This window comes from Clinocottus analis, unplaced genomic scaffold (genome assembly GCF_023055335.1).
Source record: "Clinocottus analis isolate CAN_PGR_092001 unplaced genomic scaffold, fCliAna1.0.p SCAF_17, whole genome shotgun sequence".
Classification (NCBI taxonomy): Eukaryota; Metazoa; Chordata; class Actinopteri; order Perciformes; family Cottidae; genus Clinocottus; species Clinocottus analis.
The window spans coordinates 1,820,001-1,838,452 of NW_027175898.1; the positions used below are offsets into that span (position 1 = coordinate 1,820,001).

The 18,452-nt window shown below is 45.8% G+C and overlaps 2 protein-coding genes across 8 annotated transcripts in view; both read right to left on the minus strand.

The window, feature by feature from the left end:
* The window catches only part of rock2a (rho-associated, coiled-coil containing protein kinase 2a), a 29,610-nt gene extending 24,172 nt beyond the window's left edge, over positions 1 to 5,438 (minus strand). For 2 of the 3 annotated variants that reach the window (XM_068581068.1, XM_068581067.1), the window contains exon 1: positions 4,647 to 5,438. In XM_068581068.1, coding sequence (XP_068437169.1) covers positions 4,647 to 4,745 — 99 coding nt within the window. In that variant the 5' untranslated portion in view covers positions 4,746 to 5,438. The remainder of the gene's footprint in view (positions 1 to 4,646) is intronic. The other variant, XM_068581066.1, reaches the window with a different exon arrangement.
* Positions 5,439 to 10,195: 4,757 nt separating this feature from the next.
* sobpa (sine oculis binding protein homolog (Drosophila) a) overlaps positions 10,196 to 18,452 on the minus strand; it is a 35,272-nt gene continuing 27,015 nt past the window's right edge. For all 5 annotated transcript variants that reach the window (XM_068580978.1, XM_068580977.1, XM_068580975.1 and 2 more), the window contains 2 exons: positions 14,071 to 16,084; positions 10,196 to 12,779 (listed from right to left, as the gene is read on the minus strand). In XM_068580978.1, the coding sequence (XP_068437079.1) occupies positions 14,072 to 16,084 (2,013 nt within the window). In that variant the 3' untranslated portion in view covers positions 10,196 to 12,779; position 14,071. The remainder of the gene's footprint in view (positions 12,780 to 14,070; positions 16,085 to 18,452) is intronic.

Genomic DNA, 18,452 nt, shown 5'->3' on the forward strand with positions numbered 1-18,452 from the left:
GAAAGTTGTGATGTGACTTTGTATGTTATTGCTAATAAATTAATGAACAATAATATCACAGAGACGAGTCATACGGTGAAAACCACGTCCACCGCAGGGGAAGGAATCAGCACCACAAATGATGTAACCAGTACTGCAGTTAGCCAAAAGAAAACTGACATCTGAACAAAATGCCTGCCGCGCATGTAACGTTAAGCGTAGCCGACTGTGTTGGGATCCCACCACAACCACATTCTTCCAGCTGATGCCTCACTTTTGTCTGGCTTCATTTTATTTTCTTCCGTTTACTAGCAGACAAAAGTGTCAACGAGGCATCAAGAAAGCATCTTCACACAATACAAAGCCAATGGAGAGTGAATGAATTGTGTTTCCCTCCAGAGTGGGCGGGGCCTAATTACGCTTTGCCTCTGTAGCGCCTTTAAGAGTGCATTTTAATTCACAAAATGAACGTGTTGTATCTCAACACATGTCGTCAGTTTCCAGCAAGTTACGCACCACACTATTTCGCAGCCAACTTCCTCAAGTCCTGTCGTAACAGTGAGATGGCCAGGTCACATGAGGAGATCCCAGCAAGTCATATGGCTAAATTATATTCACACATTTGCCAATGAAAACAAATGTCTTTTGTATGTAATGATCTAATAACATATAGCTTTAGATGTGCTGGTATGTGGATTATGATACCCTTGAGCAAGGCACCGTTTCTATTCTTTGTGCTAAGCTAAGCCGCGCGCTTGCTGGCTGACACTTTATAGTCGCTGAGCACACATGCGGTATCAAGCTTTTATCATGAAACTCTCTGCAAGAAATCAAATAAGTGTAGCATCCAAAATGTCAAACTGTCCCTTGAAGAACCTTAACTTTAAAACAACTTTGTACAGACACAATAAATGCGTGGAATGGGTATTTGTCGTTCAGACTAAGCCCCCGGACACAAAGCGTACCATAGATACTCAAACGAAATCTCTTGGGCCATCTATGTCTTTAGTAAAACTGGGATCAGGGAAAACCCTGATGAAGCTACACAGCTGTGACCAACAAAGAAGACCGGACGATGCCTAGCTGAAGTGAAGTGTGACATTTTAAGACCGCCGAGGGCCCGCGCACCCGGAAGACGCCGGGGTCTTCTCCACTGGACTGGAGCAAAAACCAAAAAAAGACTGCGGAGAGGCTCTCACCAGAGGAGGTGTGGAGCAGAGAGACTGGCTTGTTTTGCAGAGAGGGAGAAAAAAAAAAAAAAAAGACAGAAAAAATTGGCCGGGGCCACCGTCCCCAGTGCCTTATAAGGCAGTGTTTCTATCCAGCTAGCACATTGAAGCAGGGACTACTGCTGCTGCTTGCCTAAGAGCAGCTCAACTGTGGACACTCAGGGTTGACTATCAGGGTAAAGACCATCTGTCATGACACACAGGGGGTTATCCTTGCCTCCCTACAAGAGCTACACAAGAAAGGAAGAAGTCCCAGTGTGGAGAGGGGAGGGTTGAGAGGGCGATAAGAGAAGGCTGAAAAAAAGGGGAGACGGGAGATGCTGGATTAGAAAAAGGGTGGGAAACCATTGGTAGGAAATGAGCGGACAACGTAGGGAGATGGGAAAAAGGGGAGTGGAGTGAATAACCAACGAGACATGCCAAACCAAACGAGTGTGTTCCTATTAAATGTCATGGTCACCTAACGCTGCGCAAGAATCACCACTGAAATGAATTGAAAAAGACTCCCAGGGACTGGGGAATAAGGCCCCAACCCCAAAAAAAGATGTGATCTGGAAGACATCAGGCCAGACTATCCGCATCCCGTATCGCACGGCTTGAGTGCTGTGCACAAAGTTATCTGGCAGTGCCAGGTCTGCAGCTGCATCAAAAGGGCTCTGGAGTTTGGGAGCTACAGTTAAAATACCTGCAGTGTGTTTAACAAGCCCAAGGGAAGGAGGGAGGGGCTGAGCCGCAGGCTGAGAGGGAGCAGCAGAGCCAGAGGAAAATAGGAGATAAGGCTGGAAAAGTGAAAGGGGAAAAGTGCAGTCATTCGAAAGGGGACTTTGAGCCCCATATATAGCCGCCAACTTGTTTACCCAGTGAGGTCATTTCCTTCAGGACAGCAGTAAAGGCGACTCGCGTGACTCGCAAATTGAGCGTCCGTGGTTGTTTAGTTTTTTTCTCTCCCTCTTTTATCTCGAGAAATGCCCTCTCTTTTGTCACTCTCGGTCCGGCTAAGTCCAGCACTCCAGTCAGCGGTGGCATGCTGCCAAAAAATGATCACACCGGTTTGCACAAGGGGGAAGGTTGACTTTGAGTTACGTTTGATCGAAGGCCGATAGAGGCTGCGATAGTGATAATGACCAAGGCGTATGGCGCCATTGAAGCATCATATATGTTGATGCGAAGCTTAGATGGAAGCAGGTGAGAAGTGAGGGTTCATTGCGAAAGACAGTCGCGAGTACGATACTGTTCATCACAGCTTATTTAAGGGTCAGATTTCTTTTACAGGAAGGTCAGCGAGTTTACTCGACAGATGCTGCAGATTCCTCACCGTCAGCTTTCCGTATCCTCAGGGCAGTCCGCCCACTGCTCCCCGTCGAGCCCCAAATATATCCGACATCCAGTCCACTGACGAGCACAAACCCCGCATTAATTGGCGAGTTCCTTTTAGAAAGCTGTTATTTAAGGGACTATGTAATAGTCAGCAAAGCAGCCTCTTCTGGTGTTTTTCTTGCTGTTGCTAAGCCACAATAGCAGGGGGATGTATGATTCATTATTTAACCGAATATGAGCCTGTGAGCAATTATTAAGGAACTTAAAGTATGCATGTTCTTATTCCACCTGCAAAAAAAAAAAAATATGTCTGAGCCCTTAGTGCTTGTGTGTGCGCGCGTCAGCGGGTGTTTGAATCCCACCACGAGCAGCAAAACTTCTTGATCCCAGCCACGGCTCCGAGGTGGCTAAAAATGGAAACCTGCAGCCTCTCGCTCTCTCCTACGCACGCTTCCCACTCAACTTTTGTCTCGAAACACTCAACGCCTTTATCTCTCCGGGCTCGTGTGCAGGAAGTAAACACACCGCTGGTGTTCAAGCTAGTGTTCTGCTAAATGTTTTCCAAGGAAGAAGGGGGGCACGGACCAGGAGGGCCTTGACTCACGTTGGAGGGGGAACAGGGGAGGGTTTGGTACGAGAGGGGCAGGCGGAAGGTGGGGGCCCAAGCGAGATGGGGCCCATTGAAAGGGTGATGCTTTTTAGGATAGACCCCGACAGCGTGTTTGCCCTCTGTCAGATCCAGTTAGGGGGGCCCAGAAATTCAAACGCCCCCACAAAAAAAACAGATGTAACTTTACAGCTAAAGTAGGTCTTGTGACATCGTTTTCAGAGGTGAGGTTTATCAAATGGTGTCCTTGGGCATCCCTCAAAAGGGGCACACCACTGATGCGTCTTTACCCCCACAGACCCTCTCCAGAGTATCAAAATGTAAGTTTTTCCACTGCAAAACTCCTAATCAGATCAGAAATATCAAATACCGATAGACAGCCTATTCCTATTTTAAAGTACTCTATTAACAGCAAACCATCTTATGAGGGTCCAATCAAACATCAAATCCTCAATTGTGACACATGCTGTATAACAGAGGTGAATCAATCCTACAAGTTTAAATACAGGGGCATGAGGAGCTCAACAACTGCAAACAGCGGTGGAAATGCACAGGGTCACGTCCCCAGAGATGAGATGTGGGAAGCAAGACAGGAATACATTTAAGTGGAATCAGTATGCTTCACAACACGCTGTATGCAAATGGTAATCAGTATGCACTTCAGCAACACACAAGCTTTAGGGGAAACATCTAGAGATGGGACATGGGGATAATTTACTGAGCCGTCTCAGTCACTGACAGTGTACAGGTTTTAGTTTTTACACAACTTATCAATTGATCATGTCAAAGACAGCAAGTCCTGTTATTTTTTTAGAGAGCGTGGGGGGGATTTAGGCTGATTTAACAGTTCATATTCAGCTTTAGCAGTGTCATACTTGTTTCAAGGGGGAAAATAAACACTTTTAGATTCAAGAGTTTGGTCTCAGTGAAAATTCAAAGCAGAAAAATAAGTGGGTGGCCAGCATCTCTCTAACCACGAATCGGACACGAATAGGGGCCTAGACAATCACGGCCTGGTGGGACAAAACTGCAACCCAAAAGGGGAGTTTGAGCCCGGAAACATTGGGACATTCTCCATTGGTTAATCCTAATCCGTAGACATGCTTCACACAGCCCCCCCAACGACACTGTCTGCACTCAGCCTGGAGTATATTAATCGGGCTTATTTACAGTATAACCACCATGATGCTTATATTTTTGCAGATCTTTCTTTGTTTTTGTTTTAAAAATTAAATATGAAATAACAGAAAAGCGTGTTATGGCAAGGTCTTAAATTGTCCAATTTCATGACTGCAAATAATAAAAGAGAACATGCAGCCAAGCACAGTCTGCCCAATGAGTTAACGATGCTAACACTAGCAGGTCACAAGTTGGGAAGTCACAAATAAAAGGAAAGCGTGAAAACACACCGTGTCAACGGCCATTTACGTCACCCAGGTGTGTTTGTGTGCGTGCGTGTGACGTCCCGGCTACCGTGAATACATCTACGAGGCGTGTATCCCCACTTGACTTACCAGCAAACTTTCCAGGTTTATGGCAGACCGCGGCTCTCGGATCATGTCCTCCAGCTTCTTCAGCCGGGTTTCCATCCTCTTCTCCGCGCCGAGCGACATGGCTGCAGCGGCGCTGGTACTCAACTTAAAACAACAAGTTTCGTGAAACAAAAAGAGCTTTTTTCCCCCACCCTCACAAAAAAAACTTTTTGCTGGGTTTATATGTGAAAACTCTTTCTTGGGGGTGGGGGGGAGTTGTGTTTGCAGGCTAATGGCCGTGGGCCTCGCGGAGCAGCCTCGGGGCTCTCAGCCCACCCAAATCGTTTCCACCAGGAATAGTGTGCAACAATGAAGGGAAAAATATTCCCCCCCAGAAAAAAAAAGCAGACTCGCCGCGTTCCCAAAAAAAAAAAAAAAAAAAGTGGCTGCGGTGAGCGGGTCCTCCACCTCCTCCTCCTCCTCCTCCTCCTCCCGGTTAGCTAGCCGTGTTAGTCGGTCGGCTAAAGGCGGAGAGCGTTAACTTCAATTAATCACCTCCCGTTGAGTGAACGATGCATTTTTTTTTCTTCCCCGCAACTCGCCGATAAAGTTTGAATGTGGAGACACCAGCAACAGGCAGCAGGGCGTTTTCTTTGGCCCCTCTCCTCCCCTTCCCTTTAGGGTTTTTTTTTTTTCTTCCTCTTCTTTTTTTGGGGGGTTTGGGCCGCTTGGACGCGCTTACGGGACTCGCTCTTTGGGAGTGAACTCCGCTTCGTTTGCCCCCATTCGACAAAGCCAGGAGCCCGCTGGCGTAGTAGTTTCCTCCTCCTCCTCCTCCTCCTCCTCCTCAGTGCTGCCACAAGCCGATAATAATGTCTGCTCTCCCGCGCTGAATCTTTAATAAGCTGACGCTCTCTTCCTGGACTTCTTCTCGCATTTTCGCATGTGTCCTCCTCCCGCGTCTCGTGCCCGTTGTTGGCTTTATCCACACACACACACGCGCGCGCACACACAAAAGTAGTTTAACTCGCAGAGAAAAGTCCTCTCCAGCGGCTGAAATTCTTCGCCGTGCGCTCACATCTACACGCCAACACACACTGGCCGAGTCTGAAGTCTCTCTCCTCCCCCTGACGTCGACGCAGCGAGGACTCCACTACCCAGAAGCCACCTGTCCCGCTGTCTTCGCGCACCTCTGCCTCCTTCTGTGGGGGCAGAGGCTCGTGTGTGCGTTTAACGTTGTTTTCAAAGAAACAGCTGCTGGTAAACACACACAGCGTCTTCAATAGGACTTGATAACAGAGGGAACACGCACCCTTCTTCTGATTGGCTGTTACTCCTACACGATTCATCCAACTATACAAAATAAAGTGGAAAGCTTTTTTATAAGCTTTTTGAGGTTTCATATCACCTGCTGCCCCCTGGTTCATTTCGTTAGTTGGTAGTGTTCAGTATCATATTCACTCTCTGGCAGAATCACGAAGAGTCGATTGAATTAATTGATAATCTGAATTAACCCCATGATCTCAGAAAGTGTGTGCGATCTATTTGATTGGTTTAAATGGCCGTCACATTGTTCCTTGACATTGTTCCTTCCTTGAAGTTTTTAAATGAACGAATTATAATATATATATATATATATATATATATATATATATATATATATATATATATATATATATATATATTTAATGGTCACAGCTCCGTTACAATAAAGTGTTCTTCAGTAATAACTGTTTCCCAGCTGTTTTATTGAATTGTGTCGTTCAATACACAACTGGAATGTGTGCTCGCGTTTTCCTGGAGGAGAGAGAGAGGAGGGGTGGTGGTGTGGGGGGGGGGCAAAATAACTCCCATATCACCAAACAGGAAGTGATGCATTTGACATTTTCTTTATTTGGAACAGTTATTTAGTTTGGAGAGAGGAGCAACTCAAACCCAATGGTGGAGGCGAGCCAACACACGAGCGCCACCTACAGAGAGAAGAAGAAGAAGAAGAAGAAGAAGAAGAAGAAGAAGAAGAAGAAGTAGAAGAAGAAGAAGAAGAAGAAGAAGAAGAAGAAGAAGAAGCGGTCTGTTTGACAGGTGATGTCTGGCAAATGTAGTGTGAAGTGACATTACCCCATGTTACACTCATATTTCCTCTTGCTGAGCATTATTTAATATTGACTCTAATCCAGGTTTATTTTCTTTTATTTTAATTTTTTTCGAAGAGAATAACAATATGATCCTAATTATTATTATCAAAACTGACAAATAATCTCTAATTGCTAGACCATGTCTAAAAGTACCGGTTTGACTCTGAACATGATGTATGGATTACACTGGCACAATTCCCAATTTCTGTTAACTGATTATGTTTCTCATACACTTTATTTATACTATTTAATGTAATAAAGATAATTATTATCTCTCTAGTTTAGACACGCTAAGTATGTTTTATTATTACATTGTAAACTTTGAGAGTATGGACAATGTACCAGGACCCAAAACAGAAGCAGACAAATGTATTTCAGTCGTCATTCATTTTATTATTTACATGTACTTTTCCTGCTGTGACATGTCAAAATGTCACTGAATTGCAGTATTTGGCCCATGAAAACACCCAGGACAATGATTCAGTTCATAACTTTCTTTTGTTTGTCTGATGTGTTGTTTGTAATATATTGTAATGTTTTCAATAACTCAATAAATGTAGAGTGTAACATTATGCACACCTAATATAATAACCTCGTGCAGTTTTGTGCATCTTCATAATTTAAAAAAATAAATGCATGTTGTCCTTTGCACACAATGTGGTGAAATATCAGGAGTTGAATCAACTCAATAGTCTCTTTCTTTTCTTTTTTTAATACAATTTTTGGAGAGTTAACACTTTTTTTTGTCCACATATAAATCTGTTGCACAGGAAGCTTTCGATTGTGAATCCATTAAATTGTGTTTCTTCCCTTCTGAGGAAATCAAGCCTCGTCCCATTACCTCCCCTCCCAGGAGTGGGCCGATGCTCGCAGCAGCCACGAGATGGCGCGAGAGACCACGAAATCCCCATTTCTCATCAGCAGAGCTGAGAGTCACATCAATTCACTCCAGCTGTGCGCCAAAACAGATGTTATCAAAACTGTTTGTTGTTTCTGATGTATCTGAAATCATGTCACCGTGACTTTGTGATATTTTCTTAATCCATGAAAAAAAAATATCATTACTTAATGACTAAGTTGAGCTCATCATTTGTTCTGTTTATTTCCAATCCGCTTTATATTAACCATCAATATTTATATCATATAGCCAAAGCAAAGTTATGAATGATTTAATATTCTAAAATGTGTTTATCACTTCTGCATTTATTATAAATAACATTTCTGGGCTGTTGGCATGCTGTGGCACCTAGTTTGTTCGTGTAAAGGTTGGTTCATATCTTGCTTTTGCTGATGCGTGTGTGGATCCATAGAATGAGCAGATACGACTTATGTGAAACAGAGTTGTGTGTGTGCCTCTTATTTATTTGTCTTCATGAGCAATTCACTGGATAAAACAAATACTGTTACAACACAAAAAAAGAAGAAAAAAAAGAAAATTCCAAAGAAAATTTGGCCACATGTTATGTACATGTTACAACGTCATAATAAAAAGACAGGAGATCACCTCCTCCTGTCGCGGCTTTTTCTTATTTTTTTTTATAATAATAAAAAAAAGAAGCTTTTCACTGTTCACCAGGCATTCACATCGGAAACAAATGCTCCGGTCGAACCCCCTCCACTTTTGTTTTGTTTTTTTGTTTGTTTTTGTTTGTTTTATTATTTGCAAATGCAAAAAACTTGTCAACAATAAATAATACTATAAAATGTACACAAAATAAGTTTTGACAGTCCACCACAAGTTAAAACGTTGAAACAGATCGGATGTTCGGAGGGTTTCCCTTCTTAGCAAAAATGTGACGGTCCATACAAGTTACAGGAAGAAAAGAAAAGCTGATCATCTATACATTGACACTATAGCGAGATAACAAAGTCATTGTTTCTGGTATATCTTCATTTTGTACAAAGAAGGGGGAGGTCTTCTTTACAAGCGGGCATCATTGTCTTAACTGTGGGGATTATACAAGCAAGAGTTAAGGCAACTTCTCTGTCGTTTCTGAAAAGGATGACATGGAGTCGTGCTTTATTTTTGTCTGCGGACCACTCGTCTACATTTGGGGTTGGAGTTAGTTGTCGTTGCATAATTCAGTCCATCATCAGAAAGAGGAATGCTGGGAGATTCGGCACGAGTCCGCTGGCCATTCGCGTAAAAAGGCGGATTCGGTGCAGTCCACGTGAGAGTCACGTGCTCAGGCGTGAGGACGGTACGGCCACGCGACCTGGTGCGGATGTCAGAGGGCGGACGTCACGTGCACGTTGTTTTGTCTGGTGTGTGTGTGTGTGTCTGAATGTGTGTGTCACGGTGTCAAGCAGGAGGAGAGGGGCTTGGGGGGCACCAAATGCTATCACATATAGTAATAATAATAAATAATAATAAACATATGGGAAGAATCAGCATTTTGGGAAAGTCACTAATGAAGCTGCTATTAGCTTAGCTTAGCATGAAGACTGGGAACAGACACAATATAGGGTGTTAATTAGCCAGTATAAGCAGATTCTTTTAACCTCTGGACAGAGCCAGGCTAGTTCTTAATGCTAAGCTAAGCTAACCGACAGCTGGCAGAGAGGGAACAATCTTTTCCTTTGACCCTCGGAAAGACAGCAGTTAAGTGCTCTTCCCAAAATGTTGAACTATTCCCTCAGTTGAAACCCAGGCCATGAGCTCCACATATTTGGTGTTGAGACAGCGGACAATATTGTCCTGAGGGCGGCGCTAGAGGACAGCTCACGGAGAGTCCAAATGGGAAAAGGGCTCATCCTCTGATTAACGTCATTGTGCTCCATACATTTGATGGCACCGTGCCCACAGAGCCATCATCCGTCTCCCCTGCTCATGGGACAAAACAGATCTGTCTGCATGTCTTCTAACATCCTCACCTTGCTTTTCCCTTTTACAAGGTTAGGCTTCCTTCCTTTCTTTGACAATGCTAGCAGTGCATGCTGAGTGGGTAGCCTGGAGCAGCAGACAAAGAGGCTAACGGGGACGGCACGGGTCCTTTTGGAGAACTTAGTCCTCCTCAGCCAACACGCTCGTCTTCCACCTTGTTTTCACCTGCATGGCTCAGGCCAGCACACGAACACATGGCCGGCCTCAGACAAAGGACAGGGCTGTGTCAGTGCTTCCATTGAGGAGGTCATGTCCTCTGTATGTTTTTGCATCCTGGTAGAGGGTGTGTGCGCGTGTGCGTGTGTGTGTGTGTGTGCGTGTGAGAGGGAAAAGGGGAGGGGTTACATTCTCAAAACCTACACACAATGGGTGTTTTATAAGTGATACGATAGAGCATTTACAGAAAAGTATAACTGAACAGACGACTGAATAAATAAATAAATAACTAAAAATACAAATGCATTCGAGATTTTGGCTTCTGGTCAAAATGGTGAGGGGTGTGTTATCGTGACCTCCAAAAAAAGGGAAGTCTTGGTGGAGTAGTCGGGGGGCTTCTGAATGTCTTGCATGAATGTCTTGCACAAATAATTACACAAATGGAACATCGCTACTGGACAAAAGGCGTTTCAGCGGGAAAGTCGACCAGACAGGAGCTGAAGCCGCTTTTCACTACCATTGCTTGCGGAGAAATGAAGCAGGGGGAAGTGCTTTAAGTGACACAAAAGCTGGGCCTTGGCAAGCGGCAAGCTAAGCCTAAATGCCTGACTAACGGGCAGCCGATAGAGTTGCACACTGCTTACTTCTGAGTCAACACTCTGTAATCTCAACTGGGCTCTCTGCTTGCACCTGCCTCACACAAACACGTACACACAGTTAAATTTACTGTATGCATTGTGTGTGCGTGTGTGTGTGTGTGTTTGTGTGCGTTTTTCTGTGTGTGCGCGACATGAGTATGAGCACCGCTGATACGCTTGTGATATGTGAATATGTGTAAGTGTCAGGCCTCGTTTGGACACAGAATGAACCGCACAGTGTCGCAGCGTGACAGAAAAATAAATCAACAGCGACAGCGAAAAAAACAATAAGATGGGTCGGGACTGCAAATGGACACATGCAATGTATCTCGCGACCAAGCATCACTCAAATCCTGCGTTGTCTTGTTTCTTTTTTCAATCCAGATTCATATTTGGCCTTGCTGCCAGTGTGACACAGCGTAGGCCTTAATGGAGAGAGTAAACCATAAAGAGAGACAACGGGGTCATTTCGACACCCACTTCTGTATCTTCCTTTTGTTTTTAAGTGCTTGTTTTTTTGGCAACTATAAATTATCTGGTCAAATCCTCAATTTGAAATCCCATTTCCACAAAAAAACAAACAAGGTGACGCGTTTTGCTTCGACGCACCAGAGGCCTTTGGCATGTGATGGTACCTTGTCTGGCGCTGGTACAACGCACCCTTCTCCATAGGAGTGTAAACTAAATGCTGGCTTTGTTTGACCATCGCAGCTCGCAGGCTTCAAGCCCGCGGCGTAACTGGATCAGATCAAACCGGATGGGTTGCCCAAAAGGCATGCACATGGAGCATGCTACTGAATCAGGGACAACGCTTGGCTCTAAATTTGGCTGTAAAAACAACAAAAAATTGGCCAAAATAAATAAATACAATCAAGCAACTTGGCAGGACTGGTGCACAAGCAAGAGGCAATGTTTCCAAAAGAATACGTCCAAAATGATTCTCCAAAAATGAATTTGTCTGTGTTTCACGAAGAAAACTGAATTTCTTCCACAGTGTTTCTCCAGGTCCCAAAAGATTTAGTTCTGGAAAAAAAAAAGAGCTGCCTTCCCTCTCTGCCCCCTCTAAATTCAGCGCAGTTATTCTCAAACTCGCCCGTTCCAGGAAACATCACCGGTAATGTATAATAGAAAAGATGAAGAGCTGCAGGTCGGCAGAGCTTTTACGTCGCCGTGCCGTCCCGGTTGTTTTGGGTTAAAGCCCTTTAAAATGTTCTCCAACAGCAGCTATTGCTGTTACCGGTGAGGCTCGCCGCTAAAGCACACAAAACATACCCCAGAGGGTGTAAAAACGTCAATACCAGGAATGATTATCGTGACAGCTCTGTCTCAACATTTCAATTCAGTGACGTTCGAGAGCAAACAAATAGGTGCTACAGGGAGGAAGGAGAAAGAAAGAAAAATGGCAAAGATTGTATGATTCCACCCACACACCATTACTCGCTTGCTGGTAAAGGTTAATATTTGACCCTCCAGTTCGGTGGGAACACAACTGGTGATTTCATGTCTAAGGACAGTTTTCCAGCCTCTGATTGAAACATCTCTTTAAAACTTGCCCTTCAGTCATATTGCAACGTATTCATGCTTGTCATGCTTCTTTTTAAGCTACCACCCATCCAGAACGCTTCGTGTCAGGTTGGCAGGAACATGTTTTATTTATTTTTTGCTGGTTGGATAGAGCAGAATTATTGTATCTTATTGCCAACTCTGCAGCTTTACAATCTAAACTTCGTGGAATTGCTCTATGTCTTCGTGACAAAGTTGTGCAAGGATAAAAAGTAACTTACTGGTGCAGAGATTTTTTTTTGCACCTGTGGTGGGGCGCCAGGTTGGACCAAAACATGAGCATTGAGTTGAGTGATGGAAATCTCTCCTTGGGGGCTCCTTTGCTAATTTGCTCTGGTGTTTGTTCCATAGTGGCGAGACAATACGGAGGGCACTGGCTTCAATAAGAGGAGGAGGGCGCGTGAGGTATGAGGGGCAGTGTGGGCTGAGAGTCTCTAAATGAGAGACGCGAAGCAGCAGAGCAGGGTCCTCCCGTCGCAGGGATGTATACCGGTCTGCAGTTCAAAGGTCAAGCGACCCTGCTGGCCACGACATCGAAGTCAGCAGAAGTTCGGTCCATCGGAGTGTCTGCTCAACGGACAAAAGCTGCTCCGCTGTGATGCACATCACCGCGTCCGGTTGGTCTCTCATCTGTCGTCAGAAGGCGATTTGTGGTGCTGGTAGACTGGACGATGAGCGAGGACGAGAAAAATGTGTGTGTGCGCATGTGCGGTGGTGTAGTTGGGAGGTGGGTTGGGAGGAAGAGGGGGGGTGGACAAGTGAGTGTCGTTGATGGCACTGTGGTCCTCGGAGCGTCCATCTGTGAAGTAGAGTGGGAGGAGAATTAGACTGAGTCACCCCACACTCCCCTCCAAAGGCTGGGTTTTTGTAAAGTCGATGCAGGAAACCAAAGCAGGCAGCTTCAACTTTCAGTTCAAGGTAAGTGGGAGAATGGAGGGTGTTGAGTTCAGAGCAACGAGGCTCAAACAAGAACGGTGTCGGTGTTCAAAACACTGAGGATCAAACTGAAGGAAGTGCACATTTACAGCGGTGCCTCCTAATTTGGGGTTTATTCTCTTTGCTGCACGCATTCGGTATCAGCTCGAGGACACTTTGGGGCAAATGGAGAATGAAATATTCAGTGTCTGTTTCTCCGGTTGCATTAATTTTACATACTGTTTTATATCATTCATAATGAAAGCCCTACGATATTGCACACAAGTGGGGAAAAGCAGAGAAAATGAGCACGCGAAACTTTTTTTTTTCTCCCATATGAAAAGTCTGAATTTGTGTATCTTTTGGTATCTGAAGGTTTTGCTATATTCTTCCTCCATTGCTTGTTTGCGTTTTGCAGCACTAGCGGTGCACGGACCGTAATTCCCATCTTTTGTCCCTATTAATTACTCTCATTTAGAGCACTCGCCTCGTGTTACCGCAACTTGAATTGGTCTTCAATTGCTCTTGAATACAATTTCATAAAATTAGCAACCCTTAAGAGTGCATCATTCATTTTAATATCAATGCGGTGAATGAATCCTTTGACATGATAGACGTTTCCATTCTGAAGCTCATCGATAATAATCTATCAGTAAACTAAAGCAACAGGTAATTTTTCTGTAAAAGTGGGCTAAACACATACTCTGGCAAATACAAATCAATTCTTAATATGTTATTTTAACGTTATTAACAAGTGGGCTTCCTTCCTTGTTCACTATTTTTTTAATGTCACATTCAGATAAACTGTCTGACATTCTTTTTGGATAGAAATGAATCCGCTTGACCACTGTCTGCGTGAATCAAGCATCACGTTGTGAAATTGATATGCCTTTTTTTTAGCTGTGCCGGACTGGACGCAACATGGAATTTCCCTAATTTTAAGATGATCAGAATAAATATGAATAATAACTTGGTTGAGAACATTTTAGGATTAAAAGAGGTCATTTCAAATAGTTCATAAATACCCGCTGGGAAGTGAGAAACATCAAAAATGAAAAGAGAAAAATAAAAAATTGACTGAAGAACAAAATATATATTAATAAATGGGTGTAAAGTCATACATCTGCAAAACTACACTATAATGTTTGTGTAGGAGCACTTGGTGATTGGCCCACCTCATTTATTTTGATTGCGGATTCGCAGACACCTCCTCTTCAGTGGCGGCTCCAGCTCGGCGGTCCCGTCTGCTGACACAGGGGCACTGATGGAGCAGGACAGGATGGCCGTCTTGTCAGCGCCGGGCTTTGGCACAGGCTGGATGACCACACAGCCTCCGGTAGACAGCAGCGGCAGGGCATAGGCGTGCTCACCCTCCTCCGTGTTAGAGTCAGGATCTGGCTTCCCCTCCACTGTCTCCGCCATCTCGTCTTGCACTGAGCCCCGCTTCCCCGGCTCCCAATCTGCAACTGAGCAATTGTTCTCTTTCAGTGCCTCGTGCTCCAGCTCACCGTTGGCTGGCTGCTCCTCGATATCTCTTTCTCCTGCAACGCCGTCTCCTCTTCGGTCAGGGTAGGACTCAAAGGCAGGAGCGAGAAGCGAGTGCCACCCTGTACCATTGACTATGACGTTGCACGGGGCAGCAGGGCTAGTTTGGAGGTGGGGCAGGGTTTGGGGCTGGGTCCGTGCTGTGCTGGGCAGGGGTGGTGGGGCAGAGTTAGAGATACAGGGAGTTAGGTGGCTCACTGGTGGATCATCATGGAAAGAAGGGCTGCTGTGACTGTAGGGAGGGCCTGATGATTCCAGTGTGTTTGGTTGTGTGGCCCCTTCCAGCTCCATGGCACTGAGAAGGCCCTGAGAGAGGGCCCCTTCACGACCGCTCCTCCCTTCCCAACTAAGCCCAGCAGCTGGTGGAGATCGCGATTCGGCCTCTGCCTCTACTTTGACCTGGACCCCAGGTAGCATCCTTTGAATTACCTGCTGTTGGCATGGCCTCTGGCCCACAGTTAGATCAATAACCCCCTCTGCCGGTGCGTGGCCACTGGTTAGACACGTGTTGCCCGAATTGTCCTCTGCCTTCACAGTCAAGTCCACCAGTGCTGTCTTGCTTCTCTCTGAGCGTGGAGAGAGACGCTCTGCACCAGCTGGCTCTACTTTCGGCTCCCCTCTGTCATCTCCAGAGGACCCTGGAGACTGGGGCCAAAAAGCTTCGGAGTTGAAGTAGCCCCTGCTCTCCGACTGGTCCCTGGAAGTTTTGGGGTTGTAGGGCATTGGGATTGGGATTGGAATTGGGATTGGGACTGGGAGTGGTACTATGACAGGGTAAGGGACCAAGAGAGTTGGTGGGGGTACCAATGGGGCCAAGGACGGCATGCCAAAGTTCATCATTGGGGGCAGAGGAATGCGTCCATTGGGCATCATGTTGACTGGGGGGAAAGGGGGCATGCCTGGCATGGGGAAACCAGGGTAAGGGGGCATCATTCCAGGGTTGTGATTGGACGAAGGGTGCAGCAGGGGCCTGTGCATTGGACTTGATCCTGAGCCAATGGTCCTAGGCGGAGGTGGTTGACCAATACCAGGGATGATAGGGTTTGAGAGGGGGCTATGAGGACCCCCTGGGTGGCCGGAGGGCCGAAGGAATGGTGGACGCATATGCTGCATCATTTGATGCTCCATGAACAGCGGCAGGGGCATGGGTCCCCGGGGCGTCATCACCATGGGAGGGCTACCGGGAGGAACCCCGACAGGTGGGTGCAAAGTGGGCATAGGCGGGGGGTGAAGTGTGGGGCTCTCGTGGGGTCTGGGCGTGGGGATCTTGGCTGACGAGGACAAAGACGGGGAGTAGTGGGCAGCAGTGTCTGAGGGTGAAGTGGCAGAGGAAGGGGCCAACGCAGAGGTGGTGGAAGGCCCCCCTGGTGAGGGAGCCTTGCGCCGCAGGTCCGTTAATGGCGTTCCCCAGGATTCAGGCGTGAGCAGCTGCACCCCTCCACCGCAGTCCATCTTACCATCCCCACCCAGCCCGTGACCTGGGTTACACAACCCTCCAGGCAGTGCAGCCTGGGTCTCCTTGTAGAAAATGTCCATCTTATATTGGTTCAGGCATTTGGCACTGCAGAACTGCAGCCTCCGCTCACCAGCACCAAAGTCCAGGTACTCCTTTGTGTGGCGAATATGTTTGCACCAGTCACACACCTGTGGCAAAAAACACACACAGTACACAGGCCGCATCAGCACTCTGCATACAAAAGACTTGTCATTTGTTTGTGATGAAATGCAACATAAGCTCCTTTGAAGTGACCCAGCAAAAAGAAACTCAGCCTCTAAACCAACAAGACACAGGCACGTTTAAGAAATATTATTTATACTGAGGCTGTCAAGAGCAAACACTTAACTTTGCAGCTTGTTGAGATGCCGTGTCTGTGTGTGTGTGTGTGTGTGTGTGTGTGTGTGTGTGTGTGTGTGTGTGCATGGCTGTGCATGTGTCTGAATCAATGTGTTGTTAACTGAGAGGTAAATATGCCGTGATGACATTCTGCTCGGCTGCTAAGTGGTATTGAAGTGACTTTGTCTTTAACTTTCTGTCCTAACCAGGAATGCCCATTTACACCTTCTGTCGGCAATAAAAAACACTTTCTGTCTCATTTAACCACAGATCCCTCGGAGACAGACGCCCCAAGCACAACAAGACAAAAAAAGATGATTTCCCTCAAATGGCATTCGGCACTTGGTATTGAAGTGTGTGCCAACTGGTAGACAGTCATTAAAGTTAAGTTACTTTAAATGCTAGGGAGGTTGATTGATGGATCGATACTGAATTACACAGACAAGTTATTGTTGTGGTGGTTTGATGCAGACATTTCTTATTTTGTCATTTAAGCCTTGAAGTTCACTAAAAAATGTTTGGCTAAAAACTAGCACGGTATGAATTATGTTGTTGTTTGTAATTGTCTTATTCCTGTGGATAAATGGCTGAACACACATGACATAACATTAGTGACGATTATTACCGGAAATGTGTCACTGATTAAAAACCGTAAGGTAAATACCTGTTTATACTGTCCTTACTATCTATACTGTCTATGTCGTAGTATTATCCACCACACTGCACCTTAACTGCTTCTTTTGCACTCTGGACAGATGCAAACTGCATTTCGTTGTCACAGTACTTGTACTATGTGCAATGACAATAAAGTTTAATCTGAATCTGATCTGAGTTTGATTTAAAACCTTAATAATAGGTGTGATGTTTTGTATAAGAGCAGAAGTAAAAAAAACAGATGTCAGCTGTTTTGTGATGCCAGTGTTGCCATTTACGTATGTTGCAATGTAAAGTAACACAAATGCATATTGTCTTCAAGAGGATACACTGCAAATATGCAGTATTGTGTTGAAAACGACATCAATCTTTCTCACAAAATACTCAGCGCCTGGCTTTTTGCGATCTTCGCATACATGTAGAGAGACACTTTATCCTAATGAAGGGCTCTCTTTTTATTGTTGTTCGTAAAATGTTACTGCAACTATAGTGGCATGATCACTTTCAGATCCAACTTTTTAGTGTCATATCAGGATTTGCTAAATTTGCTTAACGCCAATAATTCAAATCGCCAGTTCGACAGTTCACTCTTCAAACCCCATTCCTCGGGAGCTCAATTGCACTGCAGTGGCAAAGATCCCAAAAACACACTGCTGCACTGTTTCATCACTGTTCTACAGTTTTGCTGCACACACACACACACACACACACACACACACACACACACACACACACACACACACACAAATGCACATTTTCCTTTGGGAAGAAAATGAATGTGACCCTGGTAGAGCAGATAGCAGTGGGCGAGCCCCGAACACGACGTTACTCGTCAGGCCACACACAGCTCACTCTGTCAGCTCCGGGAGGAGTGGCAGGTCCTCGCTGGAGATAATTAAGGCATTAATCAGTTGTCAGACCCCTCAACGACATCCATCCATCACGCAGACCCTTAAGCCCCCCTGCTGAATGTTAATAAGTTGAGGGATGCAACCGGAAGGCGGACAAACTCCTTTCTTTTCTCTTCTTATTTTTTTGCAACGCTGCATAGCAACATTGGTGTATTTGGCACGATCCCGTCTGGCAGCGTCTGAGAGACAAGTGGACTCACACGGGCCGCTTGTGCGGATGCACCGGGGCGCGGGGCCAGGATCGCGAAAGAACACCCAGCATGCTGTCCCGCAGCTGCTACACGTGTACAACACCAGACTCCTCGGGCTCGGTGTGTGTTTTACATCCGGCGCTCTGAATGGAGCAGACAACGACCAACAGCGACCAAAAAAAGGGCGGCGGGGGGAGACCTGCATGACCGCAGCTCAGGGGGAATTTCTTCCACCAATATTGGAGCTTAGGTTGGCACGAGCAGCTGGAGGACACTGGGAGCCCCAGCAGCGGGACGCGGGACCAGAGGACCGGCTCCCGGATGTCAGCGCCTCCAACTCGACACGTGTCAACTGGCCATTTAGTCAATGAGCCATGACTGAGTAAAAGTCAAAAAGGTGCTCTCGCAAGTTGAGTTTGATA